Below are 19,140 nucleotides of genomic sequence, written 5' to 3'. Positions count from 1 at the left end.
GGTTTAGAGTTCTATTACACAGATTATAGCTAATCATGCATACCGATGTTGCGAGGAGTCGTTGAGGTTGAATATACCCTTTTATACAATAGGATTTAGATAGAAACCCCTTGATATTTCAATTAAGAATAGTCAGTACAGTTTTTAGTTTATCTTCGATCATTTTGTTTTGTTAGTTTGTTTGATGCTTAACGCTGCCCTCAGCAATATTCCAGCTATATGACGACGTCTGTAAATAATCGAGTCGGGAGCAGACAATCCAGTGATTGATATCAGGAGCATCGATCTAGGCAATTGAGATACGATGACATGTATAAATCCAGTCAGCGAGCCTGACCACCCGATCCCGTTAGTCGCCTCTTACGACAAACATAGTCGCCTGTTACGGCAAGCATGGGTTGCTGATCATGAAGTCCTATTCTTTACCCGAGTCTTCACAGGTCCGATCATTATGTGGATTAGGACGTGATAAGAATAAATACGTAATCTTCACCAGATTTATTTCGTTTCACTTTTCAGTGCACCCGACCGTCACTCTCCAGCGTCTGCAGCAGGCTGTGTATGACCAGAGATGGCAAGAATACCCAGAATACGCCACATTCTCTGGTTACCATGGTTACGATGATGTCCTGGAGTCCTTTACATTAGAATCCTTCAAACGGAGAAAGGTAGGTGCTACTTGTTTGCCAGTGTTTTGTGACGACCCGTTGGTGAGAATATGCAATGAGACCATTGCGATGCGGGAAGAAGTTTTACAAGAAAAATTCCATAATTGCATTCCGCTCGGTTTGGGGACGAAGAAACTAGGTTCTGTTCCACGAATCTTGTCAATGACTATCCAGTGATTGACATCATGAGCATCAATCCATGCAATTGTGATACAGTTGGGATACAATGACATGCATCAACCAGACCCGTGAAGATCCGGGGTAGAATAGGTCTTCAGGAATATTGCTCAATGCGGGGTTAAACAACAAACCAACCAACCAACATGCATCAACCAAGTCAGCAAGCCTAACCACCAGATCCCGTTAGTCGCCTCTTACGACAAGCATGGGTTACTGAAGACCTGTTCTAATCCGAACTTGACAAAGCCGATCTTCTTATTTCAAGAGTCTTCTCTTATGCCCTCTAGTACGGAAAGTGGTATCTGCAAGAAATAGTTATTTAGGATGTCCTAGATAAAAATGGGCTATGGGTCCTCTCGTAAACAGACTGGATCCTCCTTTAAGACAAAAATATTGTACGTATATAAAATATTCTACCCCCCCCCCCCCCCCCCCCCCCCCCACACACACACACACACACGCACACACCTCCTCACACAGTGTTAAATGGTCGGGCCCTTACGATTGTGTCAGTTTTCAGTTGGCACGAATGTTTGTTCAGGAGTCTTTTGCGAGATCTACGTTCATAATTACTCAACAAGTTTTGACAGTTTAACTTATCAAGTTTTTTTTGCAGTGTTGGTGTCAATGTTAGTGAATTTTAACAAAAATAGCTAGCGTGTATTGCCTTCAACATTCTTAATCAATTATCTGTTGTTTACTTAATAACACTATTGTAATAACATCGATTTATGCAAAGTCTTGCCATGCACGTAACTTCACAATCTCCCTTCAATCCGCAAGTACGCAAACCTGTATCAGTTAATCATGCCGGTTTTCCCTATTCCTCGGAATTCAGATCTGTGCCATCTTTCAACATACCGGACATAGCTGAATCAATATCCGATAGGAGCTTTATCAAAATTCCTTTTCCTTCGCAAAAATAAAATAAAAATGATAAAAAACATTCAATCGTTCTGTAATGCGTCTGTCCTGCCGAGAAGCAACGACTGGATATATTTTCGGACTGTTCGGGGAACCAACTCACCATATATTATAACGTAATGGTCCTTCGCTATCTAGTACATCTGACTCAATATCTAAAACACGAGACTGATTACACTGGAGGATGCACAAGTGCTTAGTCAGAAACCATAGCAGATGTTAGCTTTTCCCGTAAGCATCATTTGACCTTGATATCTCGGTAAGTGATGTAGCCGGCTAGTACACCGGCCCATACACAACAAATGAGGCCTACTAGGAGCCCAACACCTCCGCAGAAATGCCAAAAATTTGGTACGGTCTTCTCGATGGTGACTGTGGAATGCTTGAACCCTAAATAGTGACAAGTGGTCTGAGGATGAGAAATGGTGTGTTAACATCGGTAAATACTCAGATACATCCTCGTGTAGAGATGGTTCGGACAGGTTGTGTTGGGTAGTGTGAAAATGCAAATTCTGGGTAGGCATGTTGATGTAAACTGCCATGATACGGGAAACTCGTTACAACTTCAAACTTCAAACAGATCTATTTACTTGATACTGAAATTGCGTAACATTGCCACGAAAGAAAATGTAGGTCCTCTTACTCGGAAACTGACATAAGTATATAGCTTGCGGTCCAATTAGGCCTTGATGTTTCGGACGTCATTTATACATAATAAATAATGATTATATATACTCATGTCCTCGTATCCCAGTATATCGATGCTCATGATGTCAATCACTGCATTATCTGGTCCAGATTTGATCATTTACAGAGAGAGTTGAGAGTCATTTGTAGCAGCATCCTCATTGCCATGCTTAGTTTGCAATACTTAAAATGAAAAGTAGGTACAATTGATTCTTCAAAACGTTTCATAATGATTAATATAGATTTTTTTATATTTTATAGCCCTGATATATAGCGATAATAAAAATGGTTTATTGGGTGCCGACAGTGCACTGATGGTATGCTTGGCGCTCTAAGTACTGAACAAGTACTGGGCAATGTAGCGATTAATTAACTGTATAAGACCCGCCTTTTGCTTACCACCTGATATAAGGTTATGTAGTGCGCTACTAAACGTTGATGTATGGTCCTGATTTGGTTCATTCTTTGGATTCCGGGGCTAATTGGCTCCCATTTTTCATTTCTTGTCGTCAGGGTGATTAAACTGGGTATCGAGTGACCAAAATGGTGTTTTTTGTACTTCTTGGATGGCCTCCCAGGGAGACGAAGCTCTTCGCCCCTGGTGATTGATGTTTTCGCACCGGCAGCATTGATCTGTGATCATGTCATCGATCACTGCTTTGTCTGATCCAATTCCGGATGTACAAGGACATCCCATGAAGAAGTCGACATTCGCCAATCAGAAAGCAGCTTTCTCGACCTATACGGCGCTATAGTTTCAAATAGGCAACTTCCATTCATTCGTCACCACTCGCTCCTTTGCGTAACCTGCAAGAAGACTCGTCCCCTTATCGATGAATGTTATGTGCGAAAATACGACAAACCATTCAGGTTCGTCAAAGAATCCCTCAGGAATAACTTTTGATTTTACATATATCTTGCATCTAAAAAAATACCCAAGACACAGTTAAATGTGTTCATTCATACTGTATAATTCCGCATGTCCCGATGTGCTTTAAATTGCGTCTGAAATATATATTGCCCGTTTGCGCTTAGACGGGACCCGGTCGCAAAAATGGCCACTAAAAGGTGCACGAGCCGCTATTCGGCTTGTTCCGGAATAACACGACTTGGTCACGAATGGACTTCCATTTCCCGAGTAAGAAATCGGGTCCTCCGGAACGGCTCATTAAATCCAACATCATCACCATCCCTACTTACGCTTTGAAAAATATCGATTTAAAATTTGAAAACAGAACAAATGACCATTCTGGCACGTCAAAAAGATGGCCGAGATTGTATGGCAGTGCTTCCCACGGTTTATGGAAAGTCTCTTCCGCTTTAAATATGTATCCAATAGATGCGAAAAATGATGGGAAAAATATCATTCCGTCACTGTCACTTTCCCGGTCTGGTTAGAGACGCTCTGATCGGTCGGATGAAAGGTTGCTCTGACGTGACATATTATGGGATGTCCTCAGATCTTTGTTTAGCGGAAACAAGAACTAAGATCTGATCTTACTGAGATAGCCAATGTGATAACCGATCCCAAGTTTAGTCGAGTGTTTCGATGAGCACGGGACGAAGGAACTTAAGTGAATGTGTTCAGTGGATATGTTATATACATATAAATTGTAAGATAGACAAACGTCAGTTGGTGTCATATTTTATGTCACTTTTGGCACTATTGTAGCAACATTACCGTGGGAGTCGGGACGGACAAACACTTGAACCACCGGGTTAATCCGATACGTGAGAGTGTTTGATGCGCACGTTTGACGCATCAATAACTCTCTCGGTAGCTTATGACATACGTATGCCTGGAAATTGTGAATGCTTCAACCAGTTTAATGTGATTGAAAATTAAAAATGCAACAGTAACTGTTGATTGCAGAAAATTACTAATGATTACTGATTGACATAGACGATATCGTTTACAAATATGATCAATCTTTCAAATGTGTCGGCAAAAAAAGTCGTTAGCTTAAAAAAGAAGCCATACCTGTAACCTAAATTTTCCCATGTTCTTGGTCCTGCTCTAATGGGGATGCAGACAGACAGACATTTCACCAAATCTGGTGTTGACAAACACGAATAAATACCGTAGAATTGTTTGTTTGTTGTTTAACGCCGCACACATCAATATGACGGCTGTAAATAATCGCGCAACCAAGTCAGCGAGCCTGACCATCCGATTCCGTTAGTCGCCTCTTACGACAAGCATAGTCGCCTCTTACGACAAGCATGGGCTGCTGAAGACCTATTCTACCCCGGATCTTGTTTTCGGATTTAGACCACGACTAAACGATGAACATGTCCAGTAGCCAGGGACTACAGGGTGTTGGAAGCATACGCATATTTATGATGCATTTTTATGTGATTTGCTTCAACTTTCGTTTTAATAAGACCAATTCAAACACTGAACACTATTAAAACCTTCAAGGAAAAGGAGAGATGTTTGTGTTGGAATATGCTAGTTAAGAACATGACCATAGTTACGTTCGACACAGAGTATAGCTGTGTATGTCAGTGCTCAAGATAATCAAACCTCCTTCCAACACCAAGACACATTAGACACGTCAATGTGACAACCTCCCACGCTACTCCCCAGCCCAACATGAATGAAATTCATAACTAAAACCGGTTTTCGACAAACTCTCTTATCATACTGATACCATTTCCATAGTTATATTTTGTCTGAAAGTCTTGAACTCCAGCGAGTTCCGGCTCCCTCCGACCCACCGGTGCCAAGGATCAAGAAACATGACCCAAACAGAGGCACTTAGTACAGCATCAACCCCAAATAGCCTACTTACCTTCTCCTAAACGGTGCACGATAAGCCTCGAGGTATTTGATTGGTCAATTAGCCTGTTACACGTGATTGCGCATGACAAGTGGGCAATGGCTGTATCTTTTGATTGACGGAAAACAAATTCCAGGTGGACATAGAGCTGCATGTAAAAGTTGAAACGATTCGGAATGAAATGTTTTCGTGTCAGGTGATGGTTGTTTCCTAAACTTCGGCTATTAATCGTGAACGAGGGCCAACACGTGTTAAATTGCGTTTGATGGATCCCGTGTTAAGTCGAGGGTGTAATTAGTTTCTAATTAACTGAAGAAACTAAGATCAAAGAGGTCAAGGTCGGAATCAGTGTTTTTTTTCTTAAAACGGGTCTCACGGGGCCAGTGTGCCAAACCGTTCTCAGCTATTTCCGCTACATGTACCCCCGAGACCGGACGTAGCGATTATTGACCATAACGTAGTCATTTCTAATCAATAAGAATTTGAACTTAACGTTTAAAGCATATTTTAGATAGGACAAACTTTCTTTGAAGTTTCCATGGAGTCATATTCAGTGTTGACTGTATCTCGACCCGAAGGCTCTTTTGGCATCAACCGATTTATGCTGAATGTTCTTAAAGGTTAGAGATCATATCCAGGATGATATTTGCAATCAGAACATACGGTTATCTGAGTCTTGGGGATTTGGAATCACCCACTGCTTCTGTGGGAATGTATTAACTCTGTGTCCTTATACAAGGCAACCAGTAACGAAGGGAAACGTAACAATAGGTTGTTACACTGTGGTTTTTGTTAGTAATATATGATTTCCATCATGTGTCTTCAAGAACAGACCGCCTCCGTAGTCTTGTGGTAGAGCGTCCGCCCAGAGAGCGGAAGGTCTGGGGTTTGATCCCCGGCCGCGTCATACCAAAAGACGTTAAAAGATGGTACTTGTTGTAACCCTGTCTGGCGCTCGGCATTAAGGGGCTAAAACAAGGACTGGTCGTCTCGGAGTCAGTATACTGTGTCTGAGTGGGCTATTCATGTTGAAATGCGGCATGGTATCTCAATGAGCTAGCACTATAAATCGGCATCTGTCTGGGCTTGTACAAGCAGCCACACACACACACACACACACACACACACACACACACACACGTACATGCACGTCGCTATATACCGCCCCCCCCCCCCCCCCCCCCCCCCCCGATCTCAAGTATAGTACTTACACATCCAATATGACGAGTTTTATAAGCGCCCTCTTTAACGAGACATATGACGTGCCAATGTATGACCTCCAAGGTAAACCTATCTGGTGCATGAAATTGGAATGTATTTCTTTCATGGATCCCGCTTTTAACCAGGTGAGACAAAACTTTGATGATACCGAAAACTTGACACTTCAAACAGATCTATTTTAATGATATGTGAAATTGCGTTAAATTGCCAGGACGGAGAATCTAGGCTCTCTTGCTCGGAAACTCACACTACTATGTAGATTAAACTTCGGTAGAAGCGATGTTCTAGTTATGCTTTGATAAAAGATCCGGGTTAAAATGGGTCTTCAGCAACCCAATGCTTGTCGTGAGAGGTGACTATCGGGATCGGGTGGTTAGGATCTATGACTGGGTTTATGCATGTCATCGTATCCCAATTGCGTAGATCAATGCTCCTGATGTCAATCACTGTATTCTCTGGTCCAGACTCGATTATTTACAGACCGCCGTCACGTAGCTGGAATATTGGACAAAACAAATAGAAAATGAACAAAAGTCGACATGATCTTAAGTTGTTGTCCTAGTGTCCCAAGCAAAGGTTGAGTGGTCTGTATATCAATAAACACACGATGTTCTACATGAAGAACAACCAACATCTGTTCGATTTCACACTTCTTTTTACAAATAGTACTTGTGTGTTTTTGTGTGTATATGTTTTTAACTGCAGGGTATGTGGTATGAGACATCTCCTTATTAACCAGATGGGAAGAGTGGGGAAAAACCGCATTAGCACGTGCTGAATGACTTTTGTACCGTTGAGATTTGCGGTTATGACACAATCTCGTTACATTGCGATAAACAGCGATGTTTAAAACAGGATGTTGTGTAATTATCTGGGGATCCTCTCAAATGCGAAATGGTTTCTTTTCGAAAACTATCAAGAGATCTAAGAAACATAACTTCAGTGTGTTTCTCAAGTAAAAGATAAAATCGACTTTGGAAAGTGAATATTACTTGTGCGAACGTAAAAGAGCTTATGATTATGAAATTGGTTTTGTCGCTTTTATTTAACGTATTTGCGAAGACATTTGAAATAAAGACTATATTATTTTGACAGGGACCCTTAAAAATATTTTCTGTTAATGTATTTAGGTATGATGTCTTGTAATCATCTGGGTTACTGGAGAAAATGAAAGGGAGGTCAACGGGACGAGATATACTTACATCCCACGTGACCTAAAATTCTCGAAATATCCAGTTTATGTTCTCAACAGGTGTATTAACCTATCACATCTTGTCGGCAGGAGCATCTCACGTCACTGTCGTTGTGAGGATCCAATGATGCAACTTACATAAAAAGAATAAATGAGTCGAAAATTCCACCTAATTTTTTTTACTAATGACTAAATATGATTTTGATTTTGTTTGTTGTTTGACGCCGCACTCAGCAATATTCGAGCTAAATGCGGAGGTCTGTAAATAATCTAGTCTGAAAGGGACAGTCCAGTGATTGACATCATGAGCATCGATCTACGCTATTGGGATACAATGACATGCATCAACCAAGTCGCCAAGCCTGACCGATCCCGTTAGTCGCCTCTTACAAGCATAGTCGACTTTTACAGCGAGCGTAGGTTTCTAAAGACCTATTCTAACCCGGATCTTCACGAGTAATATGATTTTGAGATAATGGGAAATATAGTTTGACATTGCTTCAGTATGTGTATTGGTTTAGGCTATGGTGAGCGAATGAGCTCGATTTAACATTACTTGAATCATGTCATGGCGTGTCAGCTTAGTGCGATACACGTCGTGAAAGTCAGTTATCACTATACTGAAAATCATAATATGGTTTCGAACCCTCACCTAACCTCCGTACTGGAACAATCACCCCCATCATCAACTCATTCTGGGTACGATGCTACACAAGCGCAACCAGGTCACGGTTTATGCTACATTAGGTAAAAATGCAAAGATACCGAAACATTTTAGCAGTATATTTTGTCAACTTTCAGGACAACTGCGAGGATATTCTGCGACAGGCCCACGAGCTTGACGAGACGCAGCTGCCAAAGGGAAGTAAGCGGGAGTTGAGAATACTGAAGTCCTACCTCACTGCGTATATCGATGGCTACAAGTGGCGAGAGTAAGTACAACTCATCGGGTGGCGTTAAAATGGATCGTTTCTCATGACACGCCCGTCCCTGAAATATAACGCGAGATTTTCAAACGGATCCCACATTGCACACGTCATGCTACTCATAGTGTGTGAGATTTGGAGGGGAACCTGACCACTGTCACCTCGCTCCACCCCCTCTCTCTCTCTTCATACCTCGAGTCGCGGGGGGCGTTTCCAGAAGTGCCCACGTAGTTCACACTAATCCAAATTACTCCAAATAATTTGTCACCAACTGCTGAAAAAACAACCTTCCTCGTCACGAGAAACCAGAAAATCGGGGTACGATCACACAACCAGCCAGGTCACACATTGTAACGATCCGTGCAGTTGGGGTACGATCACACACAACCAGACAAGTCACACATTGTAACGATCCACGCAGTCGGGGTACGATCACACACACCCAGCCAGGTCACACATTGTAACGATCCATGCAGTCGGGGTACGATCACACACAACCAGCCAGGTCACACATTGTAACGATCCACGTAGTCGGGGTACGATCACACACAACCAGCCAGGTCACACATTGTAACGATCCATGCAGTCGGGGTACGATCACACGCAACCAGCCAGGTCACACATTGTAACGATCCATGCAGTAGGGGTACGATCACACACAACCAGCCAGGTCACACATTGTTACGATCCACGTAGTCGGGGTACAATCACACACAACCAGCCAGGTCACACATTGTAACGATCCACGTAGTCGGGGTACGATCACACACAACCAGCCAGGTCACACATTGTAACGATCCACGCAGTCGGGGTACGATCACACAACCAGCCAGGTCGCACATTGTAACGATCCACGTAGTCGGGGTACGATCACACACAACCAGCCAGGTCACACATTGTAACGATCCACGTAGTCGGGGTACGATCACACACAACCAGCCAGGTCACACATTGTAACGATCCACGTAGTCGGGGTACGATTACACACAACCAGCCAGGTCACACATTGTAACGATCCACGCAATCGGGGTACGATTACACACAACCAGCCAGGTCACACATTGTAACGATCCACGCAATCGGGGTACGATTACACATAACCAGACAAGTCACACATTGTTACGTTCTACGCAGTCCAGACCGCCGTCATCTAGCTGGAATATTGCTGAATGCGGCGTTAAACAACACAAGCAATCGTTACAATATGTGACCTGGCTTGTTGTGTGTCATCGTACAATGACTGCGTGGATCGTAACAATGTGTGACCTGGCTGGTTATGTTTGGTTTGGTTTGGTTTGTTGTTTAACGCCGCACTCAGCAATATTCCAGCTATATGACGACAGTATGTACCTAATATAGATACTGGACCAGACAATCCATTGATCGGTATCATGACCATAGATCTACGCAATTGGGATACGATGACAAGAATCAACCAAGTCAGCGAACTTGACCACCCGATCCCTTTAGTCGCCTCTTACGACAAGCGTTGGTTCCTGAAGACATACTATCTAACTATCATCCCGAGGCAAGAGAGTTAACTGACTATAAAAGTGGAAACTGGACTTTTATAGTCAGTTGACTCTCTTGCCTCGGGAAGATGATTCTAACCCGGATCTTCACTGGTGATTTTATTCTTTGTCAGCACCATATCTGTGCTCATTGATTTGACCAAAGAGGTCAACGTCTGAGATCTGTATCACTTTTGGCTTTCATCCCACATGAAAATGACACGCCGTGATATAACTGAAATAGTATTCAAAGCGGCATTAAACTGAACCTGAACCAGTTCCAAGGATAGTATGTTTACAAAATGTAGAAAAGACATGTTGCGCAGAACTCGTGGAAGTTTCTTAATTTTGATAAACGAAACCAAACGTTGGCTCACTTCGACGGCTTTGCGAACATCAAAGTTATTAAATTCCCTTTCAAAACCAAACAAAAGAAGATATCGAAGATATTTAACCATAGTTTAAATATGAAAATACCAGCAGAAACACACCATAAGCTATATTTATTTGTTTGTTGCTTAACGCCGCACTCAGCAATAGTCCAGCTATATGACGGCGGTCTGTTAATAATCGATTCTGGATCAGGCAATCCAATGATTGACATCATGAGCATAGATCCACGAAATTTGGATACGATGACATGCATCAACCAAGTCAGTGAGCCTCTTACGACAAGCATAGTCGCATGGGTTGCTGAAGACCTATTCTACCCGGATAAGCTGACATTAAATGAATATGATTTAAGAAGATATCTCCTGTGGGAGCCAGATTTGGATGATAAATAACAAGGGTGGATCCATTTTTTAAGAGGAAGGGGTCCAAAATACCAAAATGCTCCTCCCAGTCAATTTCAGTGCCTACTGCACACTACATGTGGTTTTCAAATAGGGGGTCCGGAGTCCCCCGCCCCCTCTGGATCCGTGTATGTATAAGCAATATTAATCTACCATAGCAAAGTGAAATAATATGTGCAAACTGGAGGTTTCAAAATACACTGGATACTCGATATAGAGAGGTTTGTTTGCTGTGTGGTAGGTTTTGTCTAAGTAATTCCCAAAAGGTTTTAGATGAAAACCCCAAGGTTACACATTCTTTTGCATAGTAATTCTTAAACCAGGTACCCCAAAAAGAATTTGCTCACAGAAACGATTATCATTTTTGTGCCTTTCCCCCCAAACACATCTCATACATCACCCGGAGAAGCTTCAATTTCATTATCACGGACTGCACGCTCTGAAGTTGACACGTGCACGCGCGTTGTTTTGAAACGCCAAATGTCAAAACACTCGCACCATTCAAGCCACTTTTGTGCAGACACATATTCCGTGTTTTACGCGCTGAAACGGACATCGGCACCACATACACGTGGAGATCATTGTTCAGAGGCAATGTATGTCAAAACACTCACAACTCAAGGCGAGTTTAGTGTGCACACATTAAACGTGGACAGAACGTTAACTGTTTTATGGCTCAAGCAATACCCAGATCTTCCTTCCTCTCGCCTGAATTTTATGTGGCAGTAATTTGTTTCTTGGTTTATAGGCAAAGGTACATCTTGATAGCCGGGTAATGGCTATTTGTTGATCATTTAATTACTCAGAGAATATTCTGTTACGGGCTATTTTGGTCTTAACTGTTACAACATGCGCCGTGCTCGTCTTGACATGGCTTGAAGTGTACGAAAGGTACACGCTATAGGCAGAAAAAATGTATAAAGGTTGTCGTTGTTTAACGCCGCACTCAGCACTATTCCAGCTATATGACGGTGGTCTGTAAATAATCGAGTCTGGACCAGACAATCCAATAATTGACATCATGAGCATCGATCTACGCAATTGAGATACGATGACATGTATCAACCAAGTCAGCGAGCCTGACCACCCGATACCGTAAGTCGCCTTTTACGGCAAACATAGTCACCTTTTACGGCAAGCATGGGTTGCTGAAGACCTATTCTACCCCGGAATCGTCACGGGTGCCAATTGGAGGTCCTAGGACACATATGTACTCTTGTCGGAGTAAGAATCGAATTTGGACCAGGCAAATTAGTAACGTAAAACAAGAGCGATAACAATGACGCGATCCGCCTTGGCATATCGTTTGACCATCCGATCCCCGTTTAAGTTTTACGAGCAGCAAGGGGCAGCTTAGTCTGTCATACAGACCCTGAAACAAATATATCCAATATACCTCATGCAAGTCTATAATGTTTGGCAAGTCTAGATTACTGCAATATCTGAAAATGAAGAGAGTCTCTGGGCGCCTTATTATTATATTTTATAACTATAATTTAAGAACTGTTTTTACTGTAAAATATGTTCATTTCAGAGACTAGATGTAAGTCGTGTGCAGCTGGGAACATGTTGTACGGCGAGTCCCCACAGGAACACTCAGACATGTGATGTAAATCAAATTACAACCTAACATCATCTATCTTATGTTTATTGTACTTCGACAAAAGTAGGGCTTGTTAATCATATTTTGAAAGAATTGTGGAAGTTAGAAACACGAGCAACTTTGATTATTTGGCACACGTATTTTGATAACAAGGAATGCAATTAAAATGCTCTTTGAAAATATTTCTGCGGAAATCATGTATAAAAAGATGTTTTCCTGTATGGGAAACACCCAGTGTTTTTTTTAGCGGGTCGCAGCTTTGCTTTCAGGACCATTGTTCCTGTCGACAATATGCTTGGCCACGTGCACCAATAAATGTCGTGAATTTCACGATTGCAACAATAAATGAATAACAGCAAGAAATAAATACCAGACTGTCATGAAAGTTGTTTGTCTCGGTTCTCGACCTTGATATGCGTCTCGAGTGTTCTCTTGACAAAAGAAGGTATAACAATAGAATTCCAGTATATCCAATGATATTTGATTCTTGTAATTTTTCGGAGATTTTTAACAACAACGCGTGGGAACATCTTGTTGAAATTCTGATATTTATGGCGCTTGAACAATACCTGGACAAATGTTTTTGTTAAAACAAAACATATACACATGAAACACTTTTATAGCTTTTTGAAAGGAAAACTATTCTTTATTGGATTTGTAATTTGAAGTTGGTTGAACATGAAAATATGCCACTTTCAGCGAATAACTTCGATATTGTTTGTAACAATATATCAGGGCTACTTCAAAGCCCATTCGTCAAGAGGAAAAAAGTTCAAATTAAACTGGATGGATGGGCACAAGTAGTCTGACACGTCGTTACACAAACAAGAAAAAAATCATTTTCCATAAAAGTTTCATGTCTTCTAACCGGGTTCTGTAAAAGAAATATACTAACGCTACTCTGAATTTGAGTCAGTTCACACAATAATCACATGCTTAATTCTGTTTGTTTGTTTGGGTCATTCGCGAAAGAAACATCTTGACTTGTGTTCAACATTGGGAACCTTCTGTCATCAATCCTTTGTGATATGTGTAATGCAGATAGCATAGCATCCCTTGTGTATATCAATTGTGGTGAGTCAGCTTGACTAATAAGAAGCACGTGAAGCTCAATACATCAGGCTACAAAGCAGTATTGGCTCAGGAAAGGTCATTTAAGCAGTGAAAAAATGGTCTGTTCATGTTAAAGGTCGCTCATTGAAATGTTGGTAGCAGTCAATGTTGAAATAGATGAACTGCTTTGATAAATCTACATTCGAACCAGTGCAAGGTGATCTTGAGAAGGGATGTAATTCTTGAAAATTGTTGATTGATTGAGTTTGGTTTTACGCCGATTTTAGCAATATTCCAGCAATATCACGGGGGGGGGGGGGGGTGGACACCAGAAATGGGCTTCACACATTGTACCCTTATCGGGAATCGAACCCGGGTCTTCGGCGTGACGAGCGAATGCTTTAACCGCTAGGCTACCCCACCGCCCCTAATTCTTGAATAATAGACCTCATCAGTTTGAGAACACGTAGGCCTTACTGTGGCCCAAGTACGCCCTTAAATAGATCAGCATAACCCTTAATTTTCGTAAATTGATTCTCCTACTTCTACTTATGGTACTATCAATAATACTATCAATAATACTATCAATAATACTATCAATAATACTAGGCGACTATGCTTGTCGTAATAGGCGACTAACGGGATCGGGTGGTAAGGCTCGCTGACGTGGTTGATGCATGTCACAGATCCAAATTGCGTGGATCGATGCTCATGATATCGATCACTGGATTGTCTGGTCCAGACTCGATTATTTACAGACAGCCTTTATATAGCTGGGATATTGCTGAGTTTTGTTAAACAACAAACAAACCAACCAACTATCAATAATGCTACCATTACTAGAACTACCACTACTTCTCTTAAAACTTCCGTAATAGCTCGCAATTTTCTAAGATAGTTATGCCAGGATCTGCTGGCGATGGGTTTAAACCCTGTGTGGTCTCAATTAAGTGTCTTGGTGTGTCGGCGGACCCATGTACGTACGTGTAACTGAAGCGGTAAACGTCTACGACTTCTTCTCTCACCGTGATATAACACAAGCAGTGTTGCATGGCGCGACAAACCCAACTCACTCACTCACTCACTGTATCTCCGTGTTATTCACAGCTATGGGTCCCTGAATCCCGTCAACTTCCTGGAGGGTATAGCCAAGGGGACACACTGGACCTTCTATGCCAAGTTTGACACTCCAGATGATTTTGAGAAATACCTCAAACGTTTGTCAGCGTTCCCAGTTCAGGTGTGTGAGCAACAACTGTAGCCCGATTTTGTAGTCAGCTGTTAATTAACATCACCTGTATGTTTTCCATAGATTGTCTCCTAAACTAAAGGAAAATCTCTCGGATTTAAACCGGAAACTATTTCGGGATAATGTAATTCAACAGGACTTAAAAGTTTTCATTGTACATTATTGTGTTGTTAAGATATCAACAGGATGAGTGTAGATTCTGAATAATCGTTTTAAGGATGATTAACAGTAGTTACAGCGAGCTTTTTTTCTCCAGATCGATGAGATGATCGCGCTGATGCGGCGTGCCATCAGTCTGAAGAGAACAAATCACCGGGTCTCAATCGTAAGTTGTAGTAGCCACGTACTATCGTATGTTAAAACGTTTCTTGCTTCAAATAGCCTTGTGACTCTCAGATCTATTCTAAAGCATCTTGACTATGTAATTCAGCGTAAATATTCTGGACATGAGTGTTAAGGCTTAATATGACAACAGTACTGCGTTGCAAGACATTTGTCCAGCTGATCATTTGAGAAAGACAGTCTTTTGTTTCACGCTGCAATAAACGATCGCGCAGTCTCACGGCATCTACCCGAGGCAAGGGACTTAATTGACAATGAAAGTCCATTTTCCACCCTTGCCGAACTAAACTGAAATTTATTTTTTAGCTGGGTTAAGGTAACGAGTCTATGCATAGTCCTACCAAATTCGCGTAACGAAATCAACATCCGTTTCGTGAACGGCCGTGCTGACTGTTCGGCAAGGATGGAAACTGGACTTTTACAGTCAGTTAACTCCCCTGCCTCGGGAAGATGTCTCACGGCGACTTGTGAATGATCATTTCTGGATCAGGTCAACCAGTGGTTGACAGCATGAGTAACGACCCACGCCTAGGGGGTTCGAAGGCACATAATCGGTCAAGCCACAGAGCCTGACCACTCCATGCCCACATCTATTACCACTTCCCACAAGCTTGGGTTGATGGAAACCTGTTCCACGGAGCTTGTGTACAAGAACCGTTTTATCCAGGAGCCAGATTCCAGGGATATTGAGGTCTAACTTTATTCAAGGTCTCTCTGCTGAATATATATTTATATCCGTATAATAACAAGTGATTTAAGTAGATGTACATTGTGAATATTATAATATATCTTTTATGTAAAATAGTGTTATTTATTAAATATTAAAATTCAAGGAAGCCTTAAACGAAATTTTAACGAAAAAACTTCCGAGCACTCTTTGCCTGCCGTAAGATGTGAATGCATTGGATCGGGTGTTCTGTGACTTAGATCATTGTGTTTCTACATGTCTGGGTGGCATGGATGGTGGGTCACACGTTCAGTCACTGAGTTCGCCGGGAAATAGCTCGGATCACGGTGTTGACTGCGACGTAAAACTACATTAAAGAGATTTATTCATTAACTGACGCGTCGTTTATTTTCCAGGACCGCGTGCCGGATATTCTGAAGGAGCGGGATATCGGGGAGAACTTCCTGCTACCCATACAGACAGCCCTGGAACTAGTGCCCCAGGACATCAAGTGAGTAGAGGCCAATGGGGCTGTCACGATAAATCGAAATATCGATATATTGCTTTTGGTAAGCACTTTAAGTAAATAAATCGATTGTTAAATCAGTTTCCGATCAATAGTATCGATTTCAGTTAGGAACATTGATAGTTTCGATTGTATTTACCATATCAATAAAATACATACAATGCTGTTCAAATTTGTTTTTCTTTTGATCATGAGTGGTAGTAATTTACACATGCTACTGTGGAAGTTTCTTTTTCTTAAATTATTAAGGTAAAGAAAAAAACAACAAATCATAACAGTCATATCTCAAACTTTACATCTTATTGGTTGTTATGGTTATCACATTCAAAGGAAACTTTAGTTCCAAAGTTTAATTTAACTCTAGAATCCATCTAAAATGATACACCGAAAACTATCGATATTTATCACAATAGTTGCTTGCAATATCAATAGTTATCGCAATAGTTTCTTTCAATATCAATAGTTATCACAATAGTGATTTCCAGACCAGTAGTCAGGCCTAGAGGCCAAAATCCGACCACCTGCAATAGTACAGCACATGCCGTTAATGAAAACAAACCATACAAGGTTCTATGATCGTGAATTTGTATCCCAGGTTCGAATGTATTATAATCCGTGGTTTGTCAGCACCATACAAATGATCATTGGTTTCACGGAAGTGGTTAAAGTATAGAAGACCTGCATAACTTCGGGATTTCCTCCCACATAATGACACGCCGTGATATATCTGAAATACCTTTCAAAGCGGAGTAACACCCGACGCATTCTCTCATTGAACTGAAACTAGCACTACCATAATGCTCGTACATATACAAACAAGACCTCGGTTATTCCCAACGCCCCCCAGGACAAACCAGCTGTAGAGACTCTGGACTCCCAGATAAGGGACAACGATCTGTGAAGATCCGGGTTCTTCGGCAACTCGACTGAAGGGATCTGGTTGTCAGTCTCATTGACTTGGTTCATGCATGTAATCGTATCTCAATTGCGTAGATCGATACTCAATCGATGTCCAACACCCGATTGTCCTTTCAAGACTCAATTATTTAATATTGCTGAGTGCGGCGTGAAACAATAAACAAACAGATCATAAGACAAAGTCATTTTTACTTTCTTCTGATATTTCAGAGAACTGGTTCTGGTCAAAGCAAAGGAGAGTCTTCCAGATATTTCAGCAGCAATAAGAAAACTACAGAAATTCATTGAGACGGTAGGTGTGAATATATTTGTGAAAACTATCAGTTTATTAGAAAAGGTCACACCGCATCCTGAAAATACGTCGCATCCGACGCCGGGTATGTTTAGTTTTAAGATCTCCAGTCTATAAGGCGTTTGCCCGTCATGCAACAAGCCATGGTTACTTTTCCATTATTGCGACATCTTGTGAAATAAGCCATGGTCGTGATAATGTGGTAATCATATACAGCAACCCTCAGAAACACCTCGTGGATTACTCACATTAAGAGGTAGGTCATTGTGGCAGTACCACACCACCTGTATGGCATGAAACCTGTAAGTTGTCCTGTAACGAGGGTCTCCAACAAACACATACAAAGCAGTCTAGTTTGACGTGATGTTCTTCATAGCTATTCATTCGTCCATCACGCCCAGACACCATTACCCCTGTTTCCAGACAACAGTAGCCTCCAGGAACACAATGGCAGGTTACACCCCGCCCCTCACACACGGTTCTACTTACACACCACAGTATTCTCGTCACCCTCTCACAATACGAGGAGACTTCAAAGAGGAGAGGAGCAGCAGGGTATTGAAGGCTTGACCCGCGGTATCTCCAACACACCTGGCTATGGTGAAGCGTCTTGAATGGAGGCATGGTTCTCATGCATCTGCCTTCCACGGGCGGCTTCTACACGTCGCTGGTCTCACAGTTCCAGCTCGACCCCGCCCCTTCTTCCCCCGACCCCACTACGATTTTGCCCATCAGAATCCTCATTGTGTAAAGGCAATTGCTGACGTGGCTGTGTTACTCTTGGCATAGCGAATACGTTTAACACCATAGGTAAACAGTATTTAGCATTGCCACAGCGACCCGCAGAGGTATACCGGCCTCGAGAAGATAAACAAGTGGCAGATAAACAAGTGTAAGCAGTGACTCAAACCGTGACGTTCGATTTCACACAGGGTCAGCCAAGTAATATCGCCTATCAGTCCCCGTAATATCGCCAGTCAGTCCCCGTAATATCGCAAGTCAGTCCCTGTGATATCGCCAGTTAGTCCCCGTAATATCGCCAGTGAGTCCCCGTAATATCGCCAGTCAGTCCGCGTAATATCGCCAGTCAGTCCCCGTAATATCGCCAGTCAGTCTCCGTAACATCGCCAGTCAGTCTCCGTAATATCGCCAGTCAGTCTCCGTAATATCGCCAGTTAGTCCCCGTAATATCGCCAGTTAGTCCCCGTAATATCGCCAGTCAGTCCCCGTTATATCGCCAGTCAGTCCCCTTAATATCGCCAGCCAGTCCCCGTAATATCGCCAGTCAGTCTCCGTAATATCGCCAGCCAGTCCCCGTAATATCGCCAGTCAGTCTCCGTAATATCGCCAGTTAGTCTCCGTAATATCGCCAGTCTGTCCCCGTAGTATCGCCAGTTAGTCTCCGTAATATCGCCAGTTAGTCTCCGTAATATCGACAGTCAGTCCCCGTATTCGCAGTCAGTCTCCGTAATATCGCCAGTTAGTTCCAGTAATACCGAAAGTCAAGCGCATGATAACCAGAACGTATGTTTTTATTAAAAAAGATTCTATCCGGCGACAGGGTTTAGGGTTTTTGACCTGTCCGGCCCCTAACGAAGTTTGCT

The 19,140-nt window shown here is 42.2% G+C and overlaps 1 protein-coding gene across 1 annotated transcript in view; it reads left to right on the top strand.

Moving 5' to 3' along the window:
• Positions 1–19,140, top strand: part of LOC139447721 (uncharacterized) — an 87,838-nt gene that overhangs the window by 49,709 nt on the left and 18,989 nt on the right. Inside the window, exons 2-7 of the mRNA XM_071229188.1 lie at positions 520–668; positions 8,457–8,587; positions 14,650–14,782; positions 15,048–15,116; positions 16,217–16,311; positions 17,455–17,536. Coding sequence (XP_071085289.1) covers positions 520–668; positions 8,457–8,587; positions 14,650–14,782; positions 15,048–15,116; positions 16,217–16,311; positions 17,455–17,536 — 659 coding nt within the window. The remainder of the gene's footprint in view (positions 1–519; positions 669–8,456; positions 8,588–14,649; positions 14,783–15,047; positions 15,117–16,216; positions 16,312–17,454; positions 17,537–19,140) is intronic.

Source organism: Haliotis cracherodii, unplaced genomic scaffold, assembly GCF_022045235.1.
Source record: "Haliotis cracherodii isolate W230 unplaced genomic scaffold, xgHalCrac1.p SCAF_7, whole genome shotgun sequence".
NCBI classification, from domain to species: domain Eukaryota; kingdom Metazoa; phylum Mollusca; class Gastropoda; order Lepetellida; family Haliotidae; genus Haliotis; species Haliotis cracherodii.
Note: the sequence above shows the minus strand (reverse complement) of the source record. Positions and strands in the feature narration are given on the sequence as shown.